This window comes from Pygocentrus nattereri, chromosome 1 (assembly GCF_015220715.1).
Source record: "Pygocentrus nattereri isolate fPygNat1 chromosome 1, fPygNat1.pri, whole genome shotgun sequence".
Taxonomy (NCBI): domain Eukaryota; kingdom Metazoa; phylum Chordata; class Actinopteri; order Characiformes; family Serrasalmidae; genus Pygocentrus; species Pygocentrus nattereri.
In genome coordinates, this window is record NC_051211.1 from 1,860,656 (window position 1) to 1,885,789 (window position 25,134).

At 40.9% G+C, this 25,134-nt stretch overlaps 1 protein-coding gene across 5 annotated transcripts in view; it reads right to left on the minus strand.

The window, feature by feature from the left end:
- Positions 1-25,134, minus strand: part of ptprua (protein tyrosine phosphatase receptor type Ua) — a 430,978-nt gene that overhangs the window by 78,669 nt on the left and 327,175 nt on the right. For 3 of the 5 annotated variants that reach the window (XM_037540130.1, XM_037540134.1, XM_037540153.1), the window contains exons 14-16: positions 10,172-10,310; positions 2,806-2,835; positions 1,145-1,305 (exon numbers count right to left, since the gene is read on the minus strand). In XM_037540130.1, coding sequence (XP_037396027.1) covers positions 1,145-1,305; positions 2,806-2,835; positions 10,172-10,310 — 330 coding nt within the window. The remainder of the gene's footprint in view (positions 1-1,144; positions 1,306-2,805; positions 2,836-10,171; positions 10,311-25,134) is intronic. The other 2 variants (XM_037540149.1, XM_037540143.1) reach the window with 1 other exon arrangement.

Genomic DNA, 25,134 nt, shown 5'->3' on the forward strand with positions numbered 1-25,134 from the left:
GTGGTCAAGACGACTTGCTGAAGTGCAGACCGAGCATCAGAACGGGGAAGAAAGGGGATTTAAGGGGCTTTGAACGTGGCGTGGTTGTTGGTGCCAGACGGGCTGGTCTGAGTATTTCAGAAGCTGCTGATCTGCTGGGATTTTCACGCTCAACCATCTCTAGGGTTTACAGAGAACGGTCCGAAAAAGAGGAAATATCCAGTGAGCGGTCAGTTGTGTGGACGAAAATGCCTTGTTGATGTGAGAGGTCAGAGGAGAACGGGCAGACTGGTTCCAGATGATAGAAAGGCAGCGGGAACTCAAATAACCAACCAGAATCTCTGAGGAACGTTTCCAACACCTTGTTGAAAGTCTGCCATGAAGAATTAAGACAGTTCTGAAGGCAAAAGGGGGTCCAACCTTTTACTAGCAGTACCTAATAAAGTGGCTGGTGAGTGTGTGTAGATATATATATTAATTGTTATCATTTAAGTTGGGCAGTTCAGTAATTTAGCTAGATTTCTATACGTCTAAACTGCAGTTTTGGAAACTCACTCATTATCCAGTGGATACTTACATTAATAAATGTTAATAAATAGTAAATATTTTAGCTTTTATTTATTTATTTATAATCCTTTATATTGTACATTTTTGTAATGGATAGTTTATATTTTTTATCTCATGTTTTACTTTCTAGTGTTACATATTGTGTATAAAGCAACAATAACAAACAGTAAAAACCTGTAGAAACCAGGTTAATAACGTGCTTCTTAATTCTCTTCTCGTCTTTCTTCTGTAAGTGCACTGTTTTTATATCTGGTCTCCTCACAAACATCCTCTGAAAAATAAAGGGAATGGCTTTAAGGCGGCTTTGACTAGGGTTTAAATAAAAGAGTGGAAACCACCATAAGACCACCGCTGACCAGATATGATCCCAACCCTGTTAAAAGCACACACTGAAACAAGGAGATACAATGTGTGGGCTTTGGCTTTATTCCCAAGCTAACGGGGCGGAACACGTGGAACATCTTCACATGGTTCCACGCACAGAGTGCAGTTTGCGGTGAAGGTGTGTAGGATTCTGTACGGTCAGCGAACACAATCCCACACGGCGGTTTATTCTTACTGCGCTCACTCTGAAGGACCTGCGTTCGTGTCTACTCACTCCTGGCGCTGCAGCTGTGTGTATCCATGAAGGTATGCGTGGTGCGCTCGTCCTGCTGCAGCGTGCTCTGATCGGCCGTGCTGCAATCCAGAGAACCCAGCTTTCGGTTCTTCTCTTGACGATAGGTCATGGCTGCTTTGTTCATGTTCACTTTCTTCCTTCTGTAAAAATAAAAGAAGCAAGAAAATGGAAGCAGAGCTGACGATAGCTTCTTATTCACCAGCTTCTTGTTGGAATTTGCCATTCCACCTTAAGTGATGTAGTAGTTAAGGTTTAATGGCTTCTTATTCACCAGCTTCTTGTTGGAATTTGCCATTCCACCTTAAGTGATGTAGTAGTTAAGGTTTAATGGCTTCTTATTCACCAGCTTCTTGTTGGAATTTGCCATTCCACCTTAAGTGATGTAGTAGTTAAGGTTTAATGGCTTCTTATTCACCAGCTTCTTGTTGGAATTTGCCATTCCACCTTAAGTGATGTAGTAGTTAAGGTTTAATGGCTTCTTATTCACCAGCTTCTTGTTGGAATTTGCCATTCCACCTTAAGTGATGTAGTAGTTAAGGTTTAATGGCTTCTTATTCACCAGCTTCTTGTTGGAATTTGCCATTCCACCTTAAGTGATGTAGTAGTTAAGGTTTAATGGCTTCTTATTCACCAGCTTCTTGTTGGAATTTGCCATTCCACCTTAAGTGATGTAGTAGTTAAGGTTTAATGGCTTCTTATTCACCAGCTTCTTGTTGGAATTTGCCATTAAACCTTAAATGATGCAGCAGTTAAGGTGGAATGCAAAATTCCAATATCTGGTCCAAAATCTGGTGCATAAGAAGCCATTCCTCCTTAAATAGTCAGCAGTTAAGGTGGAATGGCAAATTCCAACAAGACGCTAGTAAATAAGCAGCCATTGCACCTTGACTGATGCATCATTTAAGGTGGAACAGCAAATTAAGGCAGTTAAGGTGGAATGGCGAATTCCAATAAAAAGCTGGTGAACTTCAGCCTAGTGAAGTGCAGATGGTTCTTTACGGGTTATTAAAAGGTTCTATACAGAACCATGAACACTTAAATAACCCTTTGCATGATTAAAGGGTTCTATATAGCACCCAAAAGGGTTCTTCTATTGGTACAATGTCAAGCTTGTAAAAAGACAAGAACCCTTTTTGGTGCTATACAGAACCCTTTTTTAAAAAGGTTCCATAGAAAACCATTCATGGCACATTCTCCATCAATCTGAAGAACCTTTTCACGATGCAAAGAATCTTTTACTCATGCAATGTGGGCTTTTCTGGTGTGTTTAGAACCACCTGCACGATGAAACGGTGAAATTGTTCTTCAGATTGATAGATAATGTGTTGTAGATGGTTCTATATAGAACCTTTTTTGGAAGGGGTTATACAAAGCACCAAAAAAGGGTTCTGCTATTGTTACAAGCCACATAGAACCCTATTTGCTGGAGAGAGGAGAGGAGGGTCATGGACAAACGGAATGAATGGGAAAGCAGTGGAAAAGTGCGATGGAATGATAGAAAGAGGGAGCAGGGAATGAAGAAGAACGAGGGAGGATGAAGAACAGATAGCCCAGCTAATCTCTTACAAGACTGGAGGTAAACAAAGGAGGAGCGGAGGATGATGGGTAAAGAACGGTAAAAAGGATGGAGATTCACTTACGGATAGTAAGGGTACGAGTAAAAATCCCTCCTGGGGAGCCGCAGGAGCGATAAGGTAAACAGAGCGAGAGAGACAAAGAGAAAAAAGAGAGGAGAGACATTAGTTTCCTCCCGCAGTAAGAAAAGCACACAGGACCTTTACTATGAGTTATTCTGACTCGGAGCTCGTCCAACCAGGAGGAGAGGCGGAGCAGAAAGCGCCGGATCTAAACTTCCAATCCATAACATTCGTGTTCGGAAACAAGTGGAGATATTTTATTATCATTAAGATCTGAGGTTCAATCAAAGCTTACAGACTTGATCAGCTGAAAAACAACAGGATCAGTAAAGTAGATAAGTCAGTAAGTTCGTTAGTTCGTTACTTAGTCAGTTAGTTAGTTAGTTAGTTCATTAGTTAGTTACTTAGTTAGTTCATTCGTTTATTAGTTAGTTTGTTAGTCCATTAGTTCATTAATTAGTTAGTTAGTTAGTTCATTCGTTTATTAGTTAGTTTGTTAGTCCATTAGTTAGTTAGTTCATTACTTAGTTAGTTAGTTAGTCTGTTAAGTCATTAGTTCTTTACTTAATTAGTTAGTTAGTTAGTTAGTTAGTTAGTTTGTTCGTTCGTTCGTTAGTTCGTTAGTCCATTAGTTCATTAGTTAGTTAGTTAGTTAGTTAGTTCATTAGTTCATTAGTTAATTAGTTAGTTAGTTAGTTAGTATATATGTTATAGTTTATTCTTTCCAAGTTAAATTCAGCAAATAAGCAGTAATCTTATGTGCTTTATAATATGCAGGCGTCTGTTCTCTGTATGTGGTCTCTCTTGAATGTAAAAGAAATAAATCACAACGCATAGTTATTATTCCATAAACAAATAATTAGCATAATTACATAATTTGCCAAATATTTGACCAAAACTAAATAATTCATTTTTTTCTAAATAATTCATAATTCGTGCTATCTAGAACCATATACAACACATTCTCCATCAAATTGAAGGACCATTTCACCATGCAGAGAACATAACAGAACAGCCCAATTTGGTGCCGTATAGAACCCTTTTTTATTATAGAATCCGTAAAGAACCACATTGTCTAAGAGTACAGATAAAGAACAAAGACCATAAGAATGTTCTAGATATCTATGAAGTACATTTTACTAGCAGCTAGTGGTGGACGCTGAAGTAGATATTCATAACATAAGTATTTAATGGCCTCTACTCTTCTGGGAAGGCTTTACACCAGATGTTGGAACATTGCTGTGCGGATTTGATAGAGCGTTAGTGAGATCAGGTGCTGATGTTGGATGGTCAGTTCTGGATCACTCCAACTCTCTCCAGAGAACGTTAATTGGTGAGCTCAGGCTCATGTGTTGCTGCATCCTATTTAAATGGTCAGTGCTTTTCTGTGGAGAATAGTCTCATCTGTGGCTGCTTTATGAGCACCGGTCACTTCCTATGTGCTTGTAAACGAGTGGACAATGGGTTTGCCCTCCTCTTGATGGAAATTTTCACACCTAGCAAACTCTGTAGCATGACTATTCCTCTGGCATGTGAACAGAGGACAGGAAAGGACCACAGATTGCATTTTAGTGATGGGCATTTGGAGTAATTTTGTGGGTGAGTACCCTGATGTGAAGGAAAACGAGTAATCAATTACATCAAAATAAAAAACTGAACGGTCTGCTGTGCGCATGAAATTTACACTGTGGTTGATTCGCAGCACCAACATAATAACAGAAACACAGCTGGGCTTCCTTTTCTTTGTTACATGGTAAATTAAGTGGCTGTTTAAAAAATAATGAACAGTAATCGACATTAAAATATCAACTTTTTTGCTTATCAAGCTAAATGTTAGCTGGTCAGTCAATCCTGCTATGCACACAGTAACAACAACGGGATGATGAGAAAGCTCATGACATTACACCTTGAAAAGTTCTTTAGAATTTTTCAGGCCGAATCGTTTTCTGTTGGCCACTGAGCCGTTGTTTAACCACTTAACCACTTGGGGGCAGTCGTGGGCTGGACGTTAGGGAACCAGCCTCGTGACCAGAAGGTCGCCGGTTCGATCCCCAGAGCCGACAGCAAGGACTGAGGTGTCCTTGAGCAAGACACCTAACCCCCAACTGCTCCCTGGGCGCCGTGGATTGGGCTGCCCACTGTTCCGGGCAAGTGTGCTCACTGCCCCCTGGTGTGTTTGTATTCACTAGTGTATATGTGGTGTTTCACTTCACGGACGGGTTAAATGCAGAGGTGAAATTTCCCCCTTATGGGACTAATAAGGGTCACTTAAGCTTAAATTCCTGTGGGTGTCTCTGGGTGACAAACAGTAATTAGATAAATACACACATCAAATTATTCAACAATACCTCTTTTATGTGAAGCTATTTTCAATGCATCGATATAAAATTCAGTTTAGTTTCTTTTTGCCTCCAAAAGTCTAAGAAAGTCGGGTGGTGCAACTGTCCAACCATATATGCTGATTGAGAAAAGGGAATTTAATCATAACATTTGTAATTAAAAGTCTGGCATGAATTTATATTTGAAAACTTTAAAATAAAAACCCATACTCAAAACTTTTAAAGACCTCAACTCACTGAAAAACCTCTGTCTGCAAGTTCTTACTTCCCTCAAATGTCAGGCAGCACAAACAAAAACAAGGGACTTTTACTTTGGCACGCTTCTATGAAAGAGAGGCCAGGCTATTGCGTCATATAGAAGACCCCAAGTGACCTTCATGGTGCAACACCAAGATCAGAAATTCAGTAAAAGTGTTGTGGTTAGAGCGGTTTAGTTCAGTTTACCATGTCAGGTGTTCTGACCTCAGGAGAACCTGCTATTATTACAATAATAATAATGTTTATTTATTTGATAGAATGTAAGCAAAAACCCAAAGACAAAAACCTTTAAAGGTAAAGACAAAGGTTTACACGAGCATCAAAGTAAATGCCTGTTTAATAAGAAATTAGTCTGAAAAGTCAGGTGGCGCAAGCAGTCGGTCAGGTGGTGCAAGCAGACCAGCACAGATTAATAGCAATTAAAAGATCTGATAAAACTCACTAAATGCAAAATTATATGCAGATATAAAATGTATATCATGTCCTTTAGAATAAGATCTTTAAAAATTGTAATTTTAAGACAATCTGACAAAGACAAACCTTATTTGTCATTGACCCGCAAACAAAAACAATGGACTCTGTTCAATTTGCATATCAGCCAAAAAGCCCCTTCCTGACACAATTGGTCATCCTTTGGGTTTCAAATGAGAAGTGAGGCCTGCTTTGTAGGCAAAGGCTGCCCATCACTTCTTCACACTCAGTGGCCGGTTCTGTTATCATAAGCTTTGTGTTCTTCATATTGAGCTGAAGTCCCAGTTTAGCTTTTCCCCTCTCTTCCTGAACTTTCCTCACAAGGGCTTCAAGTCTTCCTGATTTTCTGCTGAGTTTCAAGGTTATTGATGATTCTTCCACCAGTCTTGAATCACCAATGATCTTCCTCCAGTCCTTCTTCTCTCATTACATGTTCAGCATCAGAGTGTGTGAGTGGACTGGAGTGGCAAATATTCCACTCCTTGCTAAAAGCATTCATTTAATCACTGCACTCCAACTCCACTCCGGGTTTTCTGTTCCCCGATATTCGCTCACTGTTGCGTGTCTGGCCTGGAAAAGGTTGGCTGCAGTGTCAGTCATCGTTAGAGGACGCGTACCATGTGACGTGTTTGTGCCGTTTATTTTACCGGCTACGAGTGAGTGAGACCCAAGCCTAGACCCTTGCCTTGATTACCCAGTATCCATCTCTTTTTTGTGATGTACCAAAACAAACCAGTGTTCTTCACCATGATATTCAAATCATCCAATAAAGCAACGTGCTTATCGGGTTAACGCTACAAAGCGGGGAATAATGCGTAAAGAAGTGGAATATTTGTTGGAGCATAAGTTACCTGTACCAAGTTGTGTTCTAGTCCCTGGAGCTCACCTTGTTTGCTAGTGCCAAAACCTGATGGCACGTTTAGGTCATGTACAGATTACAGGAAACTAAATGCCATAAACTAAATTCCAGACTCATTCCCTTTGCCGCGGATTGACGACGGTGTTGATAATGTTGGTTCTGCTCATTTCGTGACTAAATTGGACCTGCTAAAAGGATATTGGCAAGTTCATTTAACTGCTAGAGCTTCTGAGTTGTCAGCCTTTGTTACTCCTGACATGTTCCTACAATACTCTGTTATGCCATTTGGCCTCAAAAATGCACCTGCTACTTTTCAGAGGTTGGTAAATACTGTTTTTGATGATGTTCCCAACTGTACTGCTTACTTAGATGACGTAGTCGTATGGTCCATGTCCTGGAGAGGCCACTTGGATTCACTGGAAACAGTCTTTAAGCGGTTGGCAGAGGCCAATCTAACACTGAATCTAGCCAAATGTGAATTTGCTCAGGCTACTATAACCTACTTGGGTAAAGAGATTGGTCACGGACAAGTCCGACCTCTGGAGGAGAAAATGACAGCCATTATTCAGCCCCCCCCCCCAAAGCGAGACGTGAGTTCCAGCGGTTTTTAGGGATGGTTGGCTATTACCGCAGTTTTTGTAGGAATTTTTCTACTGTGGCTGAACCCCTGACTGCTTTATTGAGTCCCTCATCCTCTTCCAGTTGGTCACCTGTATGCCAAGAGGCTTTCAACAATATTAAAGCCTTGCTGTGTTCTGCTCCTGTGCTTGGAGCCCCTGATTTTGCCAAGCCTTTTAAATTGGAGGTGGATGCAAGTGGGGTTGGGGCTGGAGCTGTGTTACTCCAGGAGGATGAAAATGGGGTGGATCACCCTGTTATTTTTCTCGAAACGACAGAACAATCACAGGTTAGAAATCTGACGAGGGTAAACAAATGTATGTGCCTTTAAGACCATCTTCTTTATCATTCTGGCAGCAAAATGAATGATATGAGACTGACTGTGTGTGGTGTCTGTAGAGCTTATGATCAGTGAAAACTTCCAGTACGTAGTTGCTACATGTCACACTGAGGCAGTCTGGGACCGTCTGGCTTGCAGGATGTAGCGACACTGGGGCGATTTCCTAGCAAGAGAGAAGACCGACACTCTGACTTTATTAAAAAAAGATGCTCCGAGCAAAAACACAACATTCTGCTTCCACTCACAAGCTCTGTTCTGCATACATGTTAAATAGGTATGGGGATGGTTGGCAGCCCTGCCTTCCTACTTTGCCAATGTGGAGCCAGTCTGTTTATTCATTTTCTGTAATGACTTGATGATCTAAATAAAGGTTCCTGATTAGAACACTGAAAGCCCATTTTCCTGAAGACATTCCATAATTTTGTGTAGTTGAAACCTTTACTGTAGCCAGTGAAAAGCATGCTTACTTCCTTCAGAAATTCCTTAGCTTTGCTCTTGTTCCTTTCCTGAATCCGGCTTACCTATCTGCCAATTTTCTTCCAGTGTAAGAATCTACAGGCGTACAAATCGTTTAAAAACTCGGTTGAGTGTTTACAAGTTAGAAATGTGCAGAGGGTAAACAAACATATGTGCTTTTAACACCATCTTCATTATTCTTGCAGCAAATGGACGATGTGAGACTGACTGTGTGTGACTTCTGCAAACTTGTGAAAATTTCCAGTCTGTAGTTCTGCTGAACAGCTCAGTGCAGACGCTGTGTATGAACGGCTGTCGTGAGCTGTAGAGTCGCTGCTGCATCACTCAAGTCATGCTGAGGCAGTCAGTGTGGAATAAAGAGACTGTCTGGCTCGCAGGATGCAGCAATACAGGGCCGATTTCGGAGCTCAGACTTTCTTAAAAGCGAACAGGTTGAACAGGAATGGGGACAGAGTCTTACTACTTTGCCAACGAGGAACCAGTCTGTTTGCCCATTGTCTGTAATGACTTGTTGTCAGTGTAAAGGTTCCTCTTTAGAAGACTAAGAGACCATTTCCAATAAGATATTCTATAGTCTTGTGTGGTTAAACTTTTACTTTAGTCAATGAAACACGTTTACTTCCTTTGTGGATTCCTTGCCTTTCCTCTCGTTCTTTTCCTGAATCCGGCTTGTATGTCTGATAGTTCTCTTCCAAAGTAAGGCTCTATGGTGGTTCCAATTGTTAAAAAAATAACTATCTGGAGAAACTCAGTTGATTGTCTACAGTGTTAGGGTTAGGATTAGGACACAGGCTAGAAATCTGCAGAGGCTACGCATATGTACGTGCTTTAAACACCACCTTCTTTATTATTCACAGTGAAGTGAATATGAGACTGACTCTGTGTGATGTCTGTAGAACTTGTGATCAACAGACACTGTATATGAATGGCTGTCAAGTGTGAGCTGTAGAGTCGCTGCTGCGTCACTCTTGTCATGCTGAGGCAGTCAGTGTGGTATAAAGGGACTGTCTGACTCACTGCGTGCAGCAATACTGGGCCGATTTTGGAGCGAAAGAGGACACTGGCGCTCCAGCTTTCTAAAAAGCTGCTCTGAACCAGTTGAACAGGTGTGGGGATAGAGGACAGTCCTGTCTTACACCTTTGCCAATGAGGAGCCAGTCTGTTTGTCCGTTTTCTGCAACTATTTGTTGATCAGAGTAAAGGTTCTTCATTACAACAGTATGAGCCCATTTTTTCAGCAGACATTCTGTAAATTTCTGTAGTTAAAACTACTCTGGTCAACGAAACATGTTCACTTTGTTCATGAATTCCTTGGTCTTTCTCTCGGTCCTCTGATTTTCCTGAAACCGGCTTGCATTTCTGCCAATTATCTTTCAACGCAAGACTCTATAGCTGTTCAACTTGTTAAAAAACTATCTGGAGAAACTCTACAGTGAATGTCTACAGCGTTAGGGTTAGGATTAAAATTTATGTCAGGGATATGATTATGGAAATTGAGGTAAACCTAATAGATATTTAGTTTAATGTAAATTAAATGCAAGGTCAATGTCTGTTACCAGCAGAGGCCTAAATCAAACCTATGTACATCTGTGGGTGGAGGTTCTGAGGCTGAGACTAAATAGATGGTTACACAACAAGCACTCAGTAAGTTGATTGCTTGTGCATTTAATGCACCAAGCCAACTCATCTGCAGCAAAGCCAGGCTTTACGCAGTGAAGAATAAATCCTCTTTTTTGTGGGTGGGTGGAAATTCATCAAAGGGGAAGGAATGCCTGTGAGCGAGTCGTCACGAGTAGGCCGTGCCTCTTGACATTTCGAACTTTTGTCCCCTTTAGGGCCAAAATGTGATGGTGTCACAGCATCTGACGTTTCTCCGAGCCTAAGGACTCTGCTATCACTGACCTATGACGACTACAGAGACAAACTTCAACTTGATTCAAATACCCCGAATGATGATGCCTCAGTCATGCCCTCATGCACAGTTTCATATACGTTTGCACATCTTACCCTTTCTTGACGATGATGACAACGGCTCCCAGCAGGAGGATAAGGACCACCAGTCCTCCAGCACAGGCCCCCAGTATCAGCCCCATGTCCTCGGCATGCTGGGATATCTCCAGAGCATGCTTATGGTCCTTACAGGCAGCTGAGAAAAAAGAGAGAGATCATGTTAAACTGAATATCTGCACAAGTTTAGGTCTTCGAGGACTTTTTCAGATTGATTTTGTAACTTTTTAGCCTTCTCTTGTTGCTTGTAGGTTTGCAACAATACTTAAAAGTACTTAAGTAACTTCCACTACATTTACACTTATAGTTTAAAAGCAAAAAAGATACTTTTACTAAGCACAAAGTTCTTCATGACCATGGCTTTTTGAAGGGTGGGCTGGGCCTGTGGCGAGTCAGTCCCTGTGGCGGCCCACCTGATGTGACGCCAGTCTAGAACTGGTGTATTGTAGGCTTTAACATCTTACCAACCCTCCAAGCACAGCCGGCCAGCAGACATCTGCCTGGCATGACATGCAGCAAATGAAGTGGAATGGAAACCAGCTTCCCATGTGCTCATGAATGCTTCATTAAAATGTAAATCATACCTACACTCTTAAAAAAAGATGGTTCCTGAAAATGTTCTTCTATAGAAAACCATGACCAGTTAAAGAATCGTTTGCATGCTCCTTCTATTGTCTCCAATGTGGACTGAATGAAGAATGGTTTCCGGCGTGATGGTCAGTCCTTAGTGATCCCCTGAGTGTTTCACACAGAATGTAGACGGACACACGAATCCACCAGCTCCACACGGTGAGAGGCAGATGACATCTATCTCAGCACCTCTTCATAGGCTCATAACTCCGGATGTGAGTGTCGTATGATCTCGGGATGAGATGGACTGGAAAGGGCAGGTCTATGGATTCAGGAAGGGTTTGAACTGAATTTCTGAGCTGAATTATCACAAAGACACAGACACACAAATAGATGCGTGGGCAAATTTGGGGGGGGGTTAAGCTGTTCAGACACCACAGTTATGATATGTTATGGTACACTGAGGATCATAAGTGCTTTGCCAACAGTGCTGAGAAACTAGCCAGTGGAAAAAAAGTCCAAAAAAAAAAGAAAAAAAAAACCTTTATGGATAAAAGCTGAAGCTCATGTGCTTTAAATTAAGTTCACCACAACTGATCAGTTTTTGTGTATCCTGCCCATTAGGCTTTGTTCACACAGCAGGTAAAAGTGGTCCAAATCTGATCTTCTTCATTCTTGACAAAGATGTGTGTCAGTGCGAACAGATAAACACACCGAATCTGATGTTTTCTATTCCGATATGAGACGCTTTCATATGTGGGATTAAAATTTGATCCGTGTCCGATCTGCAGCAGTTTGACTCCGTCTGAACAGCCAGATCAGAATTCATGCGACTTTTACGTCAGTCCAACTCGACATTCGTCATCATTTCATGCTGCTGAGACTCTTAAACATTTAGGCTGATGTTTCATTACAAATGATTCCTCAAAAGACTCATCCAGAACCCTCCGTGTTTGAAGAGATTCCTATAGAACTGTCCAAATGCGGCCGCGGCAGAACGAGGCTGCAGCGTTAAATAACAGTTAAAAGTCTGAAAGCAAAGTTTAAAGAATCCGAGGATGTGAACCGGAGAAGTGACCGCGTCGTTTTTATGGCTCTAACACATTCTGGGTGATGAGTCCAGCTGTCAGTCAGTGAAGCTTCATGATGCTCCTGTGATGCTGCGACTGGCGTTCATTGGCGGTTGTGATTGTTTACCTCTGGATGAGCCGTGAAGCAGCGTGACGTTTAGGAGCTGATCTGTTCATAGTGATGTTGCATACAGATCACAGTTAAAATATATTGTGAACGGCCAAACAGAAAAATCCGATTTGGGCCACTTTTACCTGCTGTGTAAACGTAGCATTAGTCACCTCACCACCTGCCACCAAACAAAGAAAAATTGTGAATGTTTTAAATGTAGATTGAGATTTTGTCTCAATGCTTCTTTGTAACTGGGTAAGATTTAAAGGCAGTACTTTCGCTTTAGTACAGTTCCTCTATACTTTTTCCTCCCCTGGCGGTTTGTAAAGGTCATTTACCATGGTAAGAGAAAACAAACAAAAAAATGAAATATGCATTAGGGAGACTGCAGCAGAACACAGAAGATGCATTTTTTCAGCTCTGTGGATGAAGCCTTTTTAAATTCCATGCCTTTTCAGACTTTGCTCGCCTACGCAAGAAGCCTGGTACAACTTTTAAATTGACCAAAAATGCTCTACTGTCAAAACTGTCCGAGTTTACTAAGCAAATAGAAATGCAGCGCCGCAGTGCTGAACGCTCGTTCCCCCAGCTAGCGCATCACTGCCAGTACCTCCTCACCCAAGAACCAGTGTCCCAGTGCGCAATTCCTTGGTTTATACTAGGCGATGTCTTTACAGCAGCCTCAAAATCACAGTTAGCAACTTTAGATAAAGCCACGGTATTAAGAGGAATGAAGGGAGGCCTAAAGCCTCTCTCCAGTAAAAGTCACTACTTCAATTCAAAAAAGATCAAGTAGAAGAAAAATAAGTCTTCATCAGTGACAAAACAACTAGAGGGAGTCAAAAGTGAGAGGTCCAAAAACGTCTGCAGTGCTGAGCTGCAGTGGAAGGTCTTCCTCCAGCCAGCATCTACCAGAGCAGGAACCTCAAAACTGGCCTTTATTCAAATGTTCTAGTCCAACATAAATGATGCAGCATTTAAGACGGAACTGACAAATGTATCTACACAAAGATCTACGCTCTTAAAACAGCTCTTCAGTGGTTGTTTAGTAAAGGGAATGGATCTGTATAGAGTTCTAGAGATCTATGTAGAACTATGTCATGCTTATATGGCTCTTTGCCAGTGAAATTGTTTGTCAGATTGATGAAGAATATGTTGTAAAAAGGGTTCTTACCAGCTTGACATCCTTACAGTAGAAGAACCCTTTTTGGTGCTATTTAGAACCATATGCAACACATTCTCCATCAATCTGAAGAATCTTTTCACCATGGAAAGAACCATTTAAGCATGAAATGGTTCGACGGAGTACTCATCGTTCTAAACAGAACTGTTCTCTTTATTAAAGAACCCTTGAAGAACCATGTTTTTAAGAGTAAACAGGAACTGAAGCTGGTTAGGCTTTTTGGATCGTTTCAGTCTAAAATAAAACACTAAATCTCATAAAAATTAATGTTATATGTGTCCAGAATGATGAACAGAGTTGTTGACTCGAAAATGAGTGAGAAACCTGTAAAACATCCAGAATGAAGTTCTAATGAAATCAATATTCAGAATGAAGTTCTAGCAAAATTAATATCCAGAATGAAGTTCTAATTAAATCAATATCCAGAATGAAGTTCTAATTAAATCAATATATATAATGAAGTTCTAATTAAATCAATATCTAGAATGAAGTTCTAATTAAATCGATATATATAATGAAGCTCTAATTAAATCGATATCTAGAATGAAGTTATAGCAAAATTAATATCCAGAATGAAGTTCTAATTAAATCAATGTCCAGAATGAAGTTCTAATAAAGTTAACATCCAAAATGAAGTTCTAATTAAATCAATATCCAGAATGAAGTTCTAATTAAATTGATATATATAATGAAGTTCTAATTAAATCAATATCCAGAATGAAGTTCTAATTAAATCAATATCTAGAATGAAGTTACAGCAAAATTAATATCCAAAATGAAGTTCTAATTAAATCAATATCCAGAATGAAGTTACAGCAAAATTAATATCCAGAATGAAGTTCTAATTAAATTGATATATAGAATGAAGTTCTAATTAAATCAATATCTAGAATGAAGTTCTAATTAAATCAATATCTAGAATGAAGTTACAGCAAAATTAATATCCAGAATGAAGTTCTAATTAAATTGATATATATATAATGAAGTTCTAATTAAATCAATATCTAGAATGAAGTTCTAATTAAATCAATATCTAGAATGAAGTTACAGCAAAATTAATATCCAAAATGAAGTTCTAATTAAATCAATATCCAGAATGAAGTTCTAATTAAATTGATATATATAATGAAGTTCTAATTAAATCAATATCTAGAATGAAGTTCTAATTAAATCGATATATATAATGAAGTTCTAATTAAATCGATATATATAATGAAGTTCTAATTAAATCAATATCTAGAATGAAGTTCTAGCAAAATAATATCCAGAATAAACTTCTAATTAAATCAATATCCAGAATGAAGTTCTAATTAAATCGATATATATATATAATGAGTTCTAATTAAATCAATATCTAGAATTAAGTTATAGCAAAATTAATATCCAGAATGAAGTTCTAATTAAATCAATGTCCAGAATGAAGTTCTAATAAAGTTAACATCCAAAATGAAGTTCTAATTAAATCGATATATATATATATAATGAGTTCTAATTAAATCAATATCTAGAATGAAGTTATAGCAAAATTAATATCCAGAATGAAGTTCTAATTAAATCAATGTCCAGAATGAAGTTCTAATAAAGTTAACATCCAAAATGAAGTTCTAATTAAATCAATATCCAGAATGAAGTTCTAGCAAAATTAATATCCAGAATGAAGTTCTAATTAAATCAATATCCAGAATGAAGTTCTAGCAAAATTAATATCCAGAATGAAGTTCTAATTAAATCAATATCCAGAATGAAGTTCTAATTAAATCAATATCCAGAATGAAGTTCTAATTAAATCGATATATATATAATGAAGTTCTAATTAAATCAATATCTAGAATGAAGTTCTAGCAAAATAATATCCAGAATAAACTTCTAATTAAATCAATGTCCAGAATGAAGTTCTAATTAAATCAATATCCAGAATGAAATCATGGAGCAAAAGTACAAAGTGCGAACGTGGATAGTTGTACTTGATTTTTACTTGTTCTTCTAGATAAAACGACTTACAACAGCCTCATAACAGAAACTGTTGAATGTATCAACAACATTTAAGATTATGTAACTTGCCACGATGTCATTTTTGCAGTCATACTACAGCAGAGAGAGGAGGTAGTGGAGCTCACTCAGAGCTGGGAGTTAATCCTTACAGAGGTCTTGCAGGGCTCAGAGGGAGAGAGAGCGAGCGAGCGAGGGCAGGTTATCAGCCTAACCCAGCTGATGATCCAGCCACAGGAGACACAGTGCCACCAGGGGGAACACGCAGGGAGAACCGACAGGCTCTGGCAGGAAAGGACAGCGAACCGGGCTAGGCTGACTTTGGAAGGACACAGGTTGGAGACGTCCAGATCCCAAAGCACAGTGGCTTAGATGGACCTTATCATCTCTGGTGTCCAACCCACCTGGCCCTCCCCTGAGCTGCAGTCAATGAACCTGTCTGCTCTGTAACGAGGCCACAGCCTTTGGGCTAACGGGCTCCACACTGCAGCTACTGTTTACTGTACACACTGCAAAAATAATATCTGAACAAGAGAAATCATCTTCAGTCCAGTCCGGATATCTAACATTTAGCAATTTGAGATGGTTGTATGAATATTATAAGATCATTTAAGATATTTTAGATGTGTTTAAAGTATTTTAATTGAGTAAAATAATCTCAGTATATTACTTTTCAACCAAATAAGTTACATGATCTTATATAAGCTTACAACAATCTCAACATGAAGAATATAAGATATATCAACTATATTTAAGATTTAAGACTTTAAGACCATTTTTTGCAGTGCAGTTTTCAAAGTATGACTTTAATGTTTTCCAGTATGGATTATTGGCTACCTGTTCAAAAACAATATAGATTTTGTATAATTGTCTGTTCTTTATGTGCGCTGTGTAATATGTCATGGGGTAATCATGAACCCATTAAAGGTACGTTTTGTAATATAAAAATTAAACTTTCTTGTCCTGCAAGATGACCTACCAAACCGCAATGACAGCAATGATGTGGACTCTCTAGCAGACCAAGCCACAGTCAATACCAGCACATTTAGCTGTACGCTGCTGTTCTCGGTTTAATTTTCTAAACAGCATAGAAAGCTTCCATCCATCCATTTTCTAGGAGGATACACCCTGGACAGGTCGCCAGTCCATCGCAGGGCAGAGAAAGCTTTTCATCCCAACTCAAATTTTACTCTCTGAATGTCGTGCTGTCGTTTTGAAATAAGCATCGACGTCCCTGAAAAAGACGGTGCGTTTCTCCAAAATGTGTAGATATCTTTCAGCATTAATAGAGCTTTCACAGATGTGCAGGTTGTGCCTTCTGTACTATGACAGATGGTGGATTTTGAACTTTATGCTGGTAACAAGCTGGATGGTCCTTTTCCTCATTGGCCCAGAGAACATTGTCCATTACTCCCCTAAACAATCTGACCAGCAGGGGTGCCGCCAGGGATTTTGGGCTTCATGAAAAGAAATCACATTGAGCCCCACCACCCCAAAACCACTATAACCATCACAATTCTACCAAAATGTTCAAGACAAACACAACTGTGGTCAGATAACACAACTCATTAATAATGTTCGACAACAGCAATGTAAAAACTTTGCCCTAGCTTGGCTAATTAGGTGGGCAATACAGAGGCTTTCTGGATGTTTACTTTTATTTAAAACGAGAAGTGGAACATACATTGTTAGTTCTTTAAGTACACTGTTAATAAAATATTCCATTAATGATAATAGGCTACTAATTTAATATTGAAAAAAAAATTACCTCATGTTCTAATACATTCTTAAAGTCCCTGTCAGTCACGGACCCTCAGAATTGTATAGAATAGAACTTCCCCCCAATATGATGCCCAAACTAACCAGACTACAGTACAATTTCCACTGAGTTCAGTTCATTTCAGATCAGCCCAGAGAAGTCGGCGGTGTTTCTGGGCATTGTTGGTATGCGCCTTCCACTCTGCCTAGTACAGGCTTTATTTATTTTTGTGGATGCAGTGATGGATGATGTTGCTTGACAATGGTTTGTTACAATAATCCCAAGCTCATAGTGTGATATCCATCAAACAAGCATGCCCGTTTTTAATGTTGTGTCGTCGGAGCGGTCTACGGTTATGGCCGTTCGGTTGTGGTTTTCAGTCTTTTCCTTTATGCAGAGATTTCTCCCGATTCCCTGAATTTTATGATGATATTATGGCTTGAAGAGGGTGAAATACTTAAAAACCCTTGCAGCCACTCATTGAGAAATGTTGTTCGTGAACTATATTGTTCAGTGATGTATTTTTGGCAAAGCCTCGACCGATCCTCACTCATAAAGGCCTTTCCTGGATGCTCTTTTCATATCCAAGCATGACTGCATCACTGTTTCAGTTTCAGGTGTTTTATGAATATTTCACATTGTTTCTGGTCTTAAACGGCTCCTGTAGTAACATGCTTGTAGATATAAATTTCAGAACAAGCATATGTGTGTGTATATATATATATATATATAAAAAACAAAGTTGATAAGGCAAAACATTATCTTGCCTTTCTACTGTGGTTATTTCAATGTAGGTCAAAGCAGATTTACAAACCACTGCTTACTGTGTTGATTTGCATTTCACATACTGTCCCCAACTGCTGGAATTGAGGGCTGCAGATGTTATTTACTATAATTTGTTCTCCAGCCACCTCTGGGCTGATGACAGACTTGGATGAAGCCAATGTCACACGAAAAGCATCACTGTGAAAGCTCTAAATTGCTCATATTTTGGGGCAGATCTCCTGCCAACACCGCCGCTATGACCAGCTTAATCAAATTTGCGGCTGTTGGCAGAACAGAGTCAATCTCGCTGTTTAGGAAAGGCTTGGCAGCCAAACCCGGTGAATCAGCCTCAGCACGATCTCATATTCGTCCACACGTTAAAGAGAAAACATCGTGTTGGTCCTGACCACAACCGTACTGAATGGATGGGACCCGTGCTGGCAGTCGAGTTGTGCATCCTGCCTCACTGGACTCTCTCACTCCCTGCATTTCCCCTGTAAACCCAGCCACTTTATCTGTGAGTCAGGAAAAAAAACAGCATGAAGTCTCTCTTCAGATTAATGCAAGCTCCTGCCGCGCTTCCAAAAGCAGAAATTGCCATTTGAAAAAGCACAGAAATGGAGCCGCATCACCGCACCATCTGCCAAGGGAGCACTAATTAAAAAGTACTCGATGGGTCCGACAAATAAGTGCATGAATAAGGGAGTCTGAGAGGGAGATGAATTAGCTGTAAGGAAGCCACAATCCCTGCATTAGGTGGCTTTTTGATTAATGTTTTCAGAGGCTCTACAGCAAACCAGAGTCAAAGCAATGAGTCAAGTACTGGTAATGGGAGCAAAAATATACCACTTGTTTAGCCATCAGGTCAAGTACTATCTAGCGCAGTCTAAATCCTAATTCAGGGGTGTCTTTTTGTCCCGCTAAATTACTAGGCCTTGAAATTACTGGGGCGGAACCACACACAGATATATTTTTGGGAACGAACAGATCATGCCTTCTACAGAGATATTTATACAGACGGTACAATATCCATAGACTAACCTTAACACAGTTAAATAACAGACCTAAACGCAGCCTGATCAATCTCCAAAATAATCTCCAACTACATTTTAACACAGCTTTAGTAATCTCCAAAATACCCCACGAATTCTTTACAAACCAGGCCTAAACTCTGCCTTACTCATCTCAAAAATGATCCCATAGTTCTATACAGACTGGATTTAAACACATCTTCAAAGTACTGTCATAGTTGCCTACCCATTCAAACACAAGATTATTTTTCCAAAATAATCCCATAATCCTAGACAAAGTAGATGTAAACACAGCTTCATTAATCTCCAAAGTAATTCCACAGTTCTTTACAAACCAGACCTGAACTCCAAAATAATCCCATGATCCTACAGAAACCAGACCTAAACCCAGTTTTATTAATCTCCAATAGTCCCATAATCCCATGCCAAAGTAACGTATGGTGTTCCACAAGGCTCTGTTTTAGGACCTATATTATTCACAATATATATGCTACCATTAGGCACCATTATCAGTAAACACAGCATAAATTTCCACTGCTATGCCGATGACACCCAGTTATATATATCAAGCAAACCGGATGACAAAATTAAACTTGGCAAGATTGAGGACTGTATAAAAGACATAAAAGATTGGATGTCAAGCAATTTTCTGCTACTTAACTCAGATAAAACAGAGCTCCTGCTTCTTGGTCCAAAATTAGCCAGAAACAGACTGTCTAACTTAACACTTAACAATCTCTCAGTTTCATCAAGCCTATCTGTTAAAAATCTTGGTGTCATGATAGACGCTGATCTCTCCTTCGACACCCATATAACTAATATCACTAGAACAGCCGTCCTGCATCTCCGCAATATCGCTAAATTAAGAAATGCATTGTCCCTACAGGACGCAGAAAAGCTAGTTCATGCTTTTATTACTTCAAGGCTAGATTATTGTAATGCCCTGCTGTCTGGACGTCCCAGCAAAAGCCTCAATAAGCTTCAGCTGGTCCAGAACGCTGCAGCCAGAGTCTCACAGGAACCAGAAGGTTCGACCATATCAGCCCAGTTTTATCAGCCCTGCACTGGTTACCAGTTAAATTTCACATTGATTATAAAATCCTATTACTGACCTATAAAGCTCTAAACGGACTCGCCCCTCAGTACCTGAGTGACCTTCTCTCCCACTATGAACCATCAGGCCTACTTAGATCACAAGGTGCTGCTCACTACTGGTACCTAGAACTAATAAAGCTCCATCAGGGGGGAGAGCTTCTCATACAAAGCCCCCCAGCTCTGGAATAATCTTCCTGTTAATGTTCGGGACTCAGACTCAGCCTCAGTCTTTAAGTCTAGGCTAAAAACTCACTTGTATTGTGGAGCCTTTGGTGATTAGTCTCCCTGTCAGGTCTGGACCTGCTGGAGTCTCCACTGCTCTGTTTTACTGTAATCTGTGGTCAGCCACTCTTTACAGAACTGACTCTGTGTTTTCTTCTCCTTTCTCTGCCAAATTGATCAGCTGCCCATCCTGTGCGTCTGATGCTGTTGCTTCTTCTGCCTTGGTTGGTGCCGCTGCTCACCAGCCTTCTGGACCGGTTTGACCACCACTGAGCTTCTTGCTGTACAGCGCTGTGCAGTCCTCACCCTCAGATCTTTCTTTCCCCACTTTACTATAAAACTTCATACTAATAATGTTTGCTATCCGGTGTCGACCAGAGGAGGATGGGTTCCCCTTCTGAGTCTTGGTTCCTCTCAAGGTTTCTTCCTCTTTTAGGGAGTTTTTCCTTGCCACCGTCGCCGCTGGCGACGCTCATGGGGGCTCGGACCCGGAGTTTCTCTCTTCTTTTCTCTTCTCTCTGTAATGCTGATTGTTCTGTAAAGCTGCTTTGTGACAACACCTGTTGTAAAAAGCGCTATATAAATAAATTTTGCTTGCTTGCTTGCAATCAGACCTAAACAAAGATTTATTAATCTCCAGAATAATCCCACGATCCCATACCAATCAGACCTAAACACAGTTCTATTAATCTCTGAAATAATCTCATAATCCCATCCCAATCAGACCTAAACACAGTTCTGTTAATCTCTGAAATAATCTCATAATCCCATACAATCAGACCTAAACACAGCTTTATTGATCTCCAATAGTCCCATAATCCCATACCAACCAGACCTAAACAAAGATTTATTAATCTCCAGAATAATCCCACGATCCCATCAAATCAGACCTAAACACAGCTTTATTGATCTCCAAAACCAACCCCTACCAACCAGACCTAATATAGATGCAGATGTTTGCAGCACTAATCAGGTACAGGTTGTGATGCTGGTCTAGAGCCTATAGTCTACTATATAAGATCAACGATCAGAGCTGGTCTCCAGGCTTCTCAGGATATTGTGGGCTAACCAGCTCCAGCGACTGAGGGAGTACGGTATCTAAAAAAAGACAGAACATGCTGTGCTGAGAAGCTTTTCCAACCAGCAGGTCCAACACTCCAAATACATGATTCATTCTGCCTACTCTAGCACCACACTCCTCTGACCACCAAGAGCAAAGAACAAAGCAACAGATAAACACACAATCCGGGTTATTAATGTGGGTTTAATATACCCTGGGATTATTTCATATGGCTCATTTTATAGGCCAACATTAATTTAACCTGGGATTATTTTATATCGCCCATTTTGTATCATAAAATTAATTTAACCTGAGATTATTTCTATGGCACATTTTGTAGTATAGGATTAAAACAACCTGAGTTATTCCTATGGCTTATTCCTATGTTATAGCGCAGGATTATAATAACCTGGCATTATGACTATGGCTTATTTTATAGCCCAGAATGAACATAACCTGGGATTATTTCTACAACTCAGTTTACAGCATAGGATTGATATAACCTGGGATTATTTCTATGGTTCATTTTATAGCATGGGATTAAACCAGCCATTAGGGGTGTACTTTGTGTACTTCTGGTGCCGGTCCCAATGGTGAGGGTTGCGTCAGGAAGGGCATCCGGCCAAAACTATCATGCGGATCACGAATATGATTGCCATACCGGATCGGTTGAGGCCCGGGTTAACAACGACCGCCTCCGGTGCTGTTGACCAGCAGGGTGCCGGTGGAAATTGGACTACTGTAGGTCGAAGACCATCAAAGAGGAGAGGAGGAAGGCGGGTTAGACGGCAGCGAGAGAGAGAAGGAAAGGCAGGAGTGTGGAGGTTAGAGTAGGGACTCTGAACACAGGGACAATGACTGGTAAAGGCAGAGAGCTTGCAGACATGATGGAGAGAAAGAAGGTAGATATTCTGTGTGTCCAGGAGACCAGATGGAAAGGAAGCAAGGCCAGGAACATTGGAGGTGGATTCAAACTGTTCTATCATGGTGTAGAGAGGAAGAGAAATGGAGTAGGGATAATCCTAAAGGAACAGCTTGGGAAAAGTGTTCTGGATGTGAAGAGAGTGTCAGACAGGATCATGAGCCTGAAGTTGGAGGTTGATGGTGTGATTTTGAATGTGGTCAGTTCATATGCACCACAGGTTGGCTGTCAGTTAGAGGAGAAAGAGGAAATTTGGAGTAAGATGGATGGAGTGGTAGATGGTGTCCCTAGAGAGGAGAGATTAGTGATTGGTGCAGACTTCAATGGACATGTTGGTGAAGGGAACAGAGGGGATGAAGAGGTGCTGGGTATGTATGGTGTGAAAGACAGAAATGCAGAAGGTCAGATGGTTGTGGAAATGGCTGTGGTGAACACGTATTTTCAGAAGAGGGAAGAACACAGGGTGACATACAAGAGTGGAGGGAGGTGCACACAGGTGGATTATATCCTTAGCAGGAGATGCCACCTAAAGGAGATTGGAGATTGTAAATTGGTGCCAGGGGAATGTGTAGCAAGGCAGCATAGGGTGGTTGTCTGTAGAATGAGCTTAGAAACAAAGAAGAGGAAGAGGGTGAAGACAGAGCCAAAGATTAGATGGTGGAAGCTGAAGGAGGAGGATGGTTTCAGGCAGTTCAGGGAAAAATTGCAACAGGCCCTTGGGGGCAGTGAGGAGCTACCTGAGGACTGGGAAACTACAGCTAAGGTGGTGAGAAAAACTGGCAGGAATGTGTTGGGTGTTTCGTCTGGTCAGAGGAAAGAAGACAAGGAAAGTTGGTGGTGGACTGAGGAAGTCCAGGAGAGTATTCAGAAGAAGAAGGCAGCTAAGAAAAAGTGGGATAACCAGAGAGATGAAGGAAGTAGGCAGGAATACTGTGAGGCTAGTCGCATAGCGAAAAGAATGGTGGCAAAGGCAAAGGCTCAGGCCTATGATGAGCTGTATGAGAGGCTGGACAGTAAAGAAGGAGTAAAGGACTTGTATCGTTTGGCTAAACAGAGAGATAGAGCTGGAGAGGATGTACAGCAGGTTAGGCTGATAAAGGATAGAGAGGGAAATGTACTAGTGAGCGAACAGAGAGTGTTGAGTAGATGGAAGGAGGACTTTGAAGAACTAATGAATTTGGAAAATGAGAGAGAGAGGAGGACAACGGGGGGAGAGATAGAGGATCAGGAAGTGCAGAGAATTAGTAAAGTGGAAGTGAGGGCAGCTTTAAAAAGGATGAAGAATGGAAAGGCAGTTGGTCCAGATGACATACCTGTGGAGGTATGGAGATGTTTAGGAGAGAAGGCAGTGGACTTTTTAACCAGGTTGTTTAACAAAATCCTGAAGAGTGAGAGGATGCCTGATGAGTGGAGAAGTAGTGTACTGGTCCCCATTTTTAAGAACAAGGGTGATGAGCAGAGCTGCAGTAACTACAGAGGTATAAAGTTGATGAGCCACACCATGAAGGTATGGGAAAGAGTTGAAGCAAGGCTAAGGCGAGAGGTTCAGATCAGTGAGCAGCAGTTTGGTTTCATGCCCAGAAAGAGCACCACAGATGCAATTTTTGCGTTGAGAGTGTTGGTAGAGAAGTACAGAGAAGGTCAGAAGGAGCTGCATTGTGTCTTTGTGGATCTAGAGAAGGCAGATGATAGGGTGCCAAGACAGGAACTGTGGTACTGTATGAGGAAGTCAGGTGTAGCTGAAAAGTATGTTAGGGTGGTGCAGGACATGTATGAGGATAGTGAGACAGTGGTGAGGTGTGCAGTTGGAATGACAAATGGTTTCAAGGTGAAGGTAGGGTTACATCAGGGATCAGCTTTGAGCCCCTTCTTGTTTGCAATGGTGATGGACAGGTTGACAGATGAGGTCAGGCAGGAGGCTCCATGGACCATGATGTTTGCAGATGACATTGTAATCTGTGGTGAGAGTAGAGAGCAGGTGGAAGAGAATCTGGAGAGGTGGAGGTTTGCACTGGAGAAGAGAGGAATGAGGGTCAGTAGAGACAAGACGGAATACATGTGTGTGAATGAGAGGGAGGCAGGTGGAAAGGTGAAGATGCAAGGAGTAGAGGTCGTAAAGGTGGATGACTTCAAATATCTTGGGTCAACCATCCAGAGCAACGGACAGTGTAGAAAAGAGGTGAAGAAGAGGGTGCAGGCAGGATGGAGTGGGTGGAGACGAATGTCAGGGCTGATGTGTGACAGAAGAATAGCAGCAAGAGTGAAAGGGAAGGTCTACAAGACAGCAGTGCGTCCTGCTATGATGGACGGTTTGGAGACTGTGGCTCTGTCTAAAAGACAGGAGGCTGAGCTGGAGGTGGCGGAGATGAAGATGCTGAGATTTTCGTTGGGAGTGACGAGGATGGACAGGATTAGAAATGAGCAGATCAGAGGGACGGTGAAGGTGGAGCAGTTTGGAGATAAAGCCAGAGAGGCCAGGTTGAGATGGTTTGGACATGTGTTGAGGAGGAATAGTGGATATATTGGTCAAAGGATGTTGGAGATGGAGCTGCCGGGTAGAAGGAGAAGAGGTAGACCTCAGAGAAGGTTTATGGATGTAGTGAAGGTGGACATGGAGATGGTTGGTGTAAAAGAGGAGGCAGTGGATAGGTGGATAGGGCAAGATGGAGGCAGATGATCCGCTGTGGCGACCCCTAAAGGGAGCAGCCGAAAGAAGAAGAAGAAGAAGAAGAAGATTTTATAGCATGGGATTAATACAGCCTCACCAATTTCTATGGGTTATTTTGTAGCACTGGATTGATATAATCTGGCATTTTGTCTATGGCTCATTTCATAGCATGGGATTAATGTAACCTGGGTTTATTCCTAGGTTTTTTTTTAAAACTGCCCACATTTTGGAGACAGGTCTGTTACCAAAATGCCCGCTATGACCTGCTTAATCAAAGAGGCTCAGTCGCAGGAGCTACAGTTACTCATCAAAGGAAGTGGTGCTCTCTAAATAAGGCAGGATGAAATATAAAAGTGATGTTCTGTAGCTTTTTGATCTGATGCACCCCCCCCCCTCTCCAGGGGTCTCATGGTACATCTGCTTTACTCCACCTTTTGGTTCTTTAAAACCTGCAATCAGATGATGAAACTGCCCAAAGGTCTACAGAACATGAAAACTATTATCACGCAAACAATCT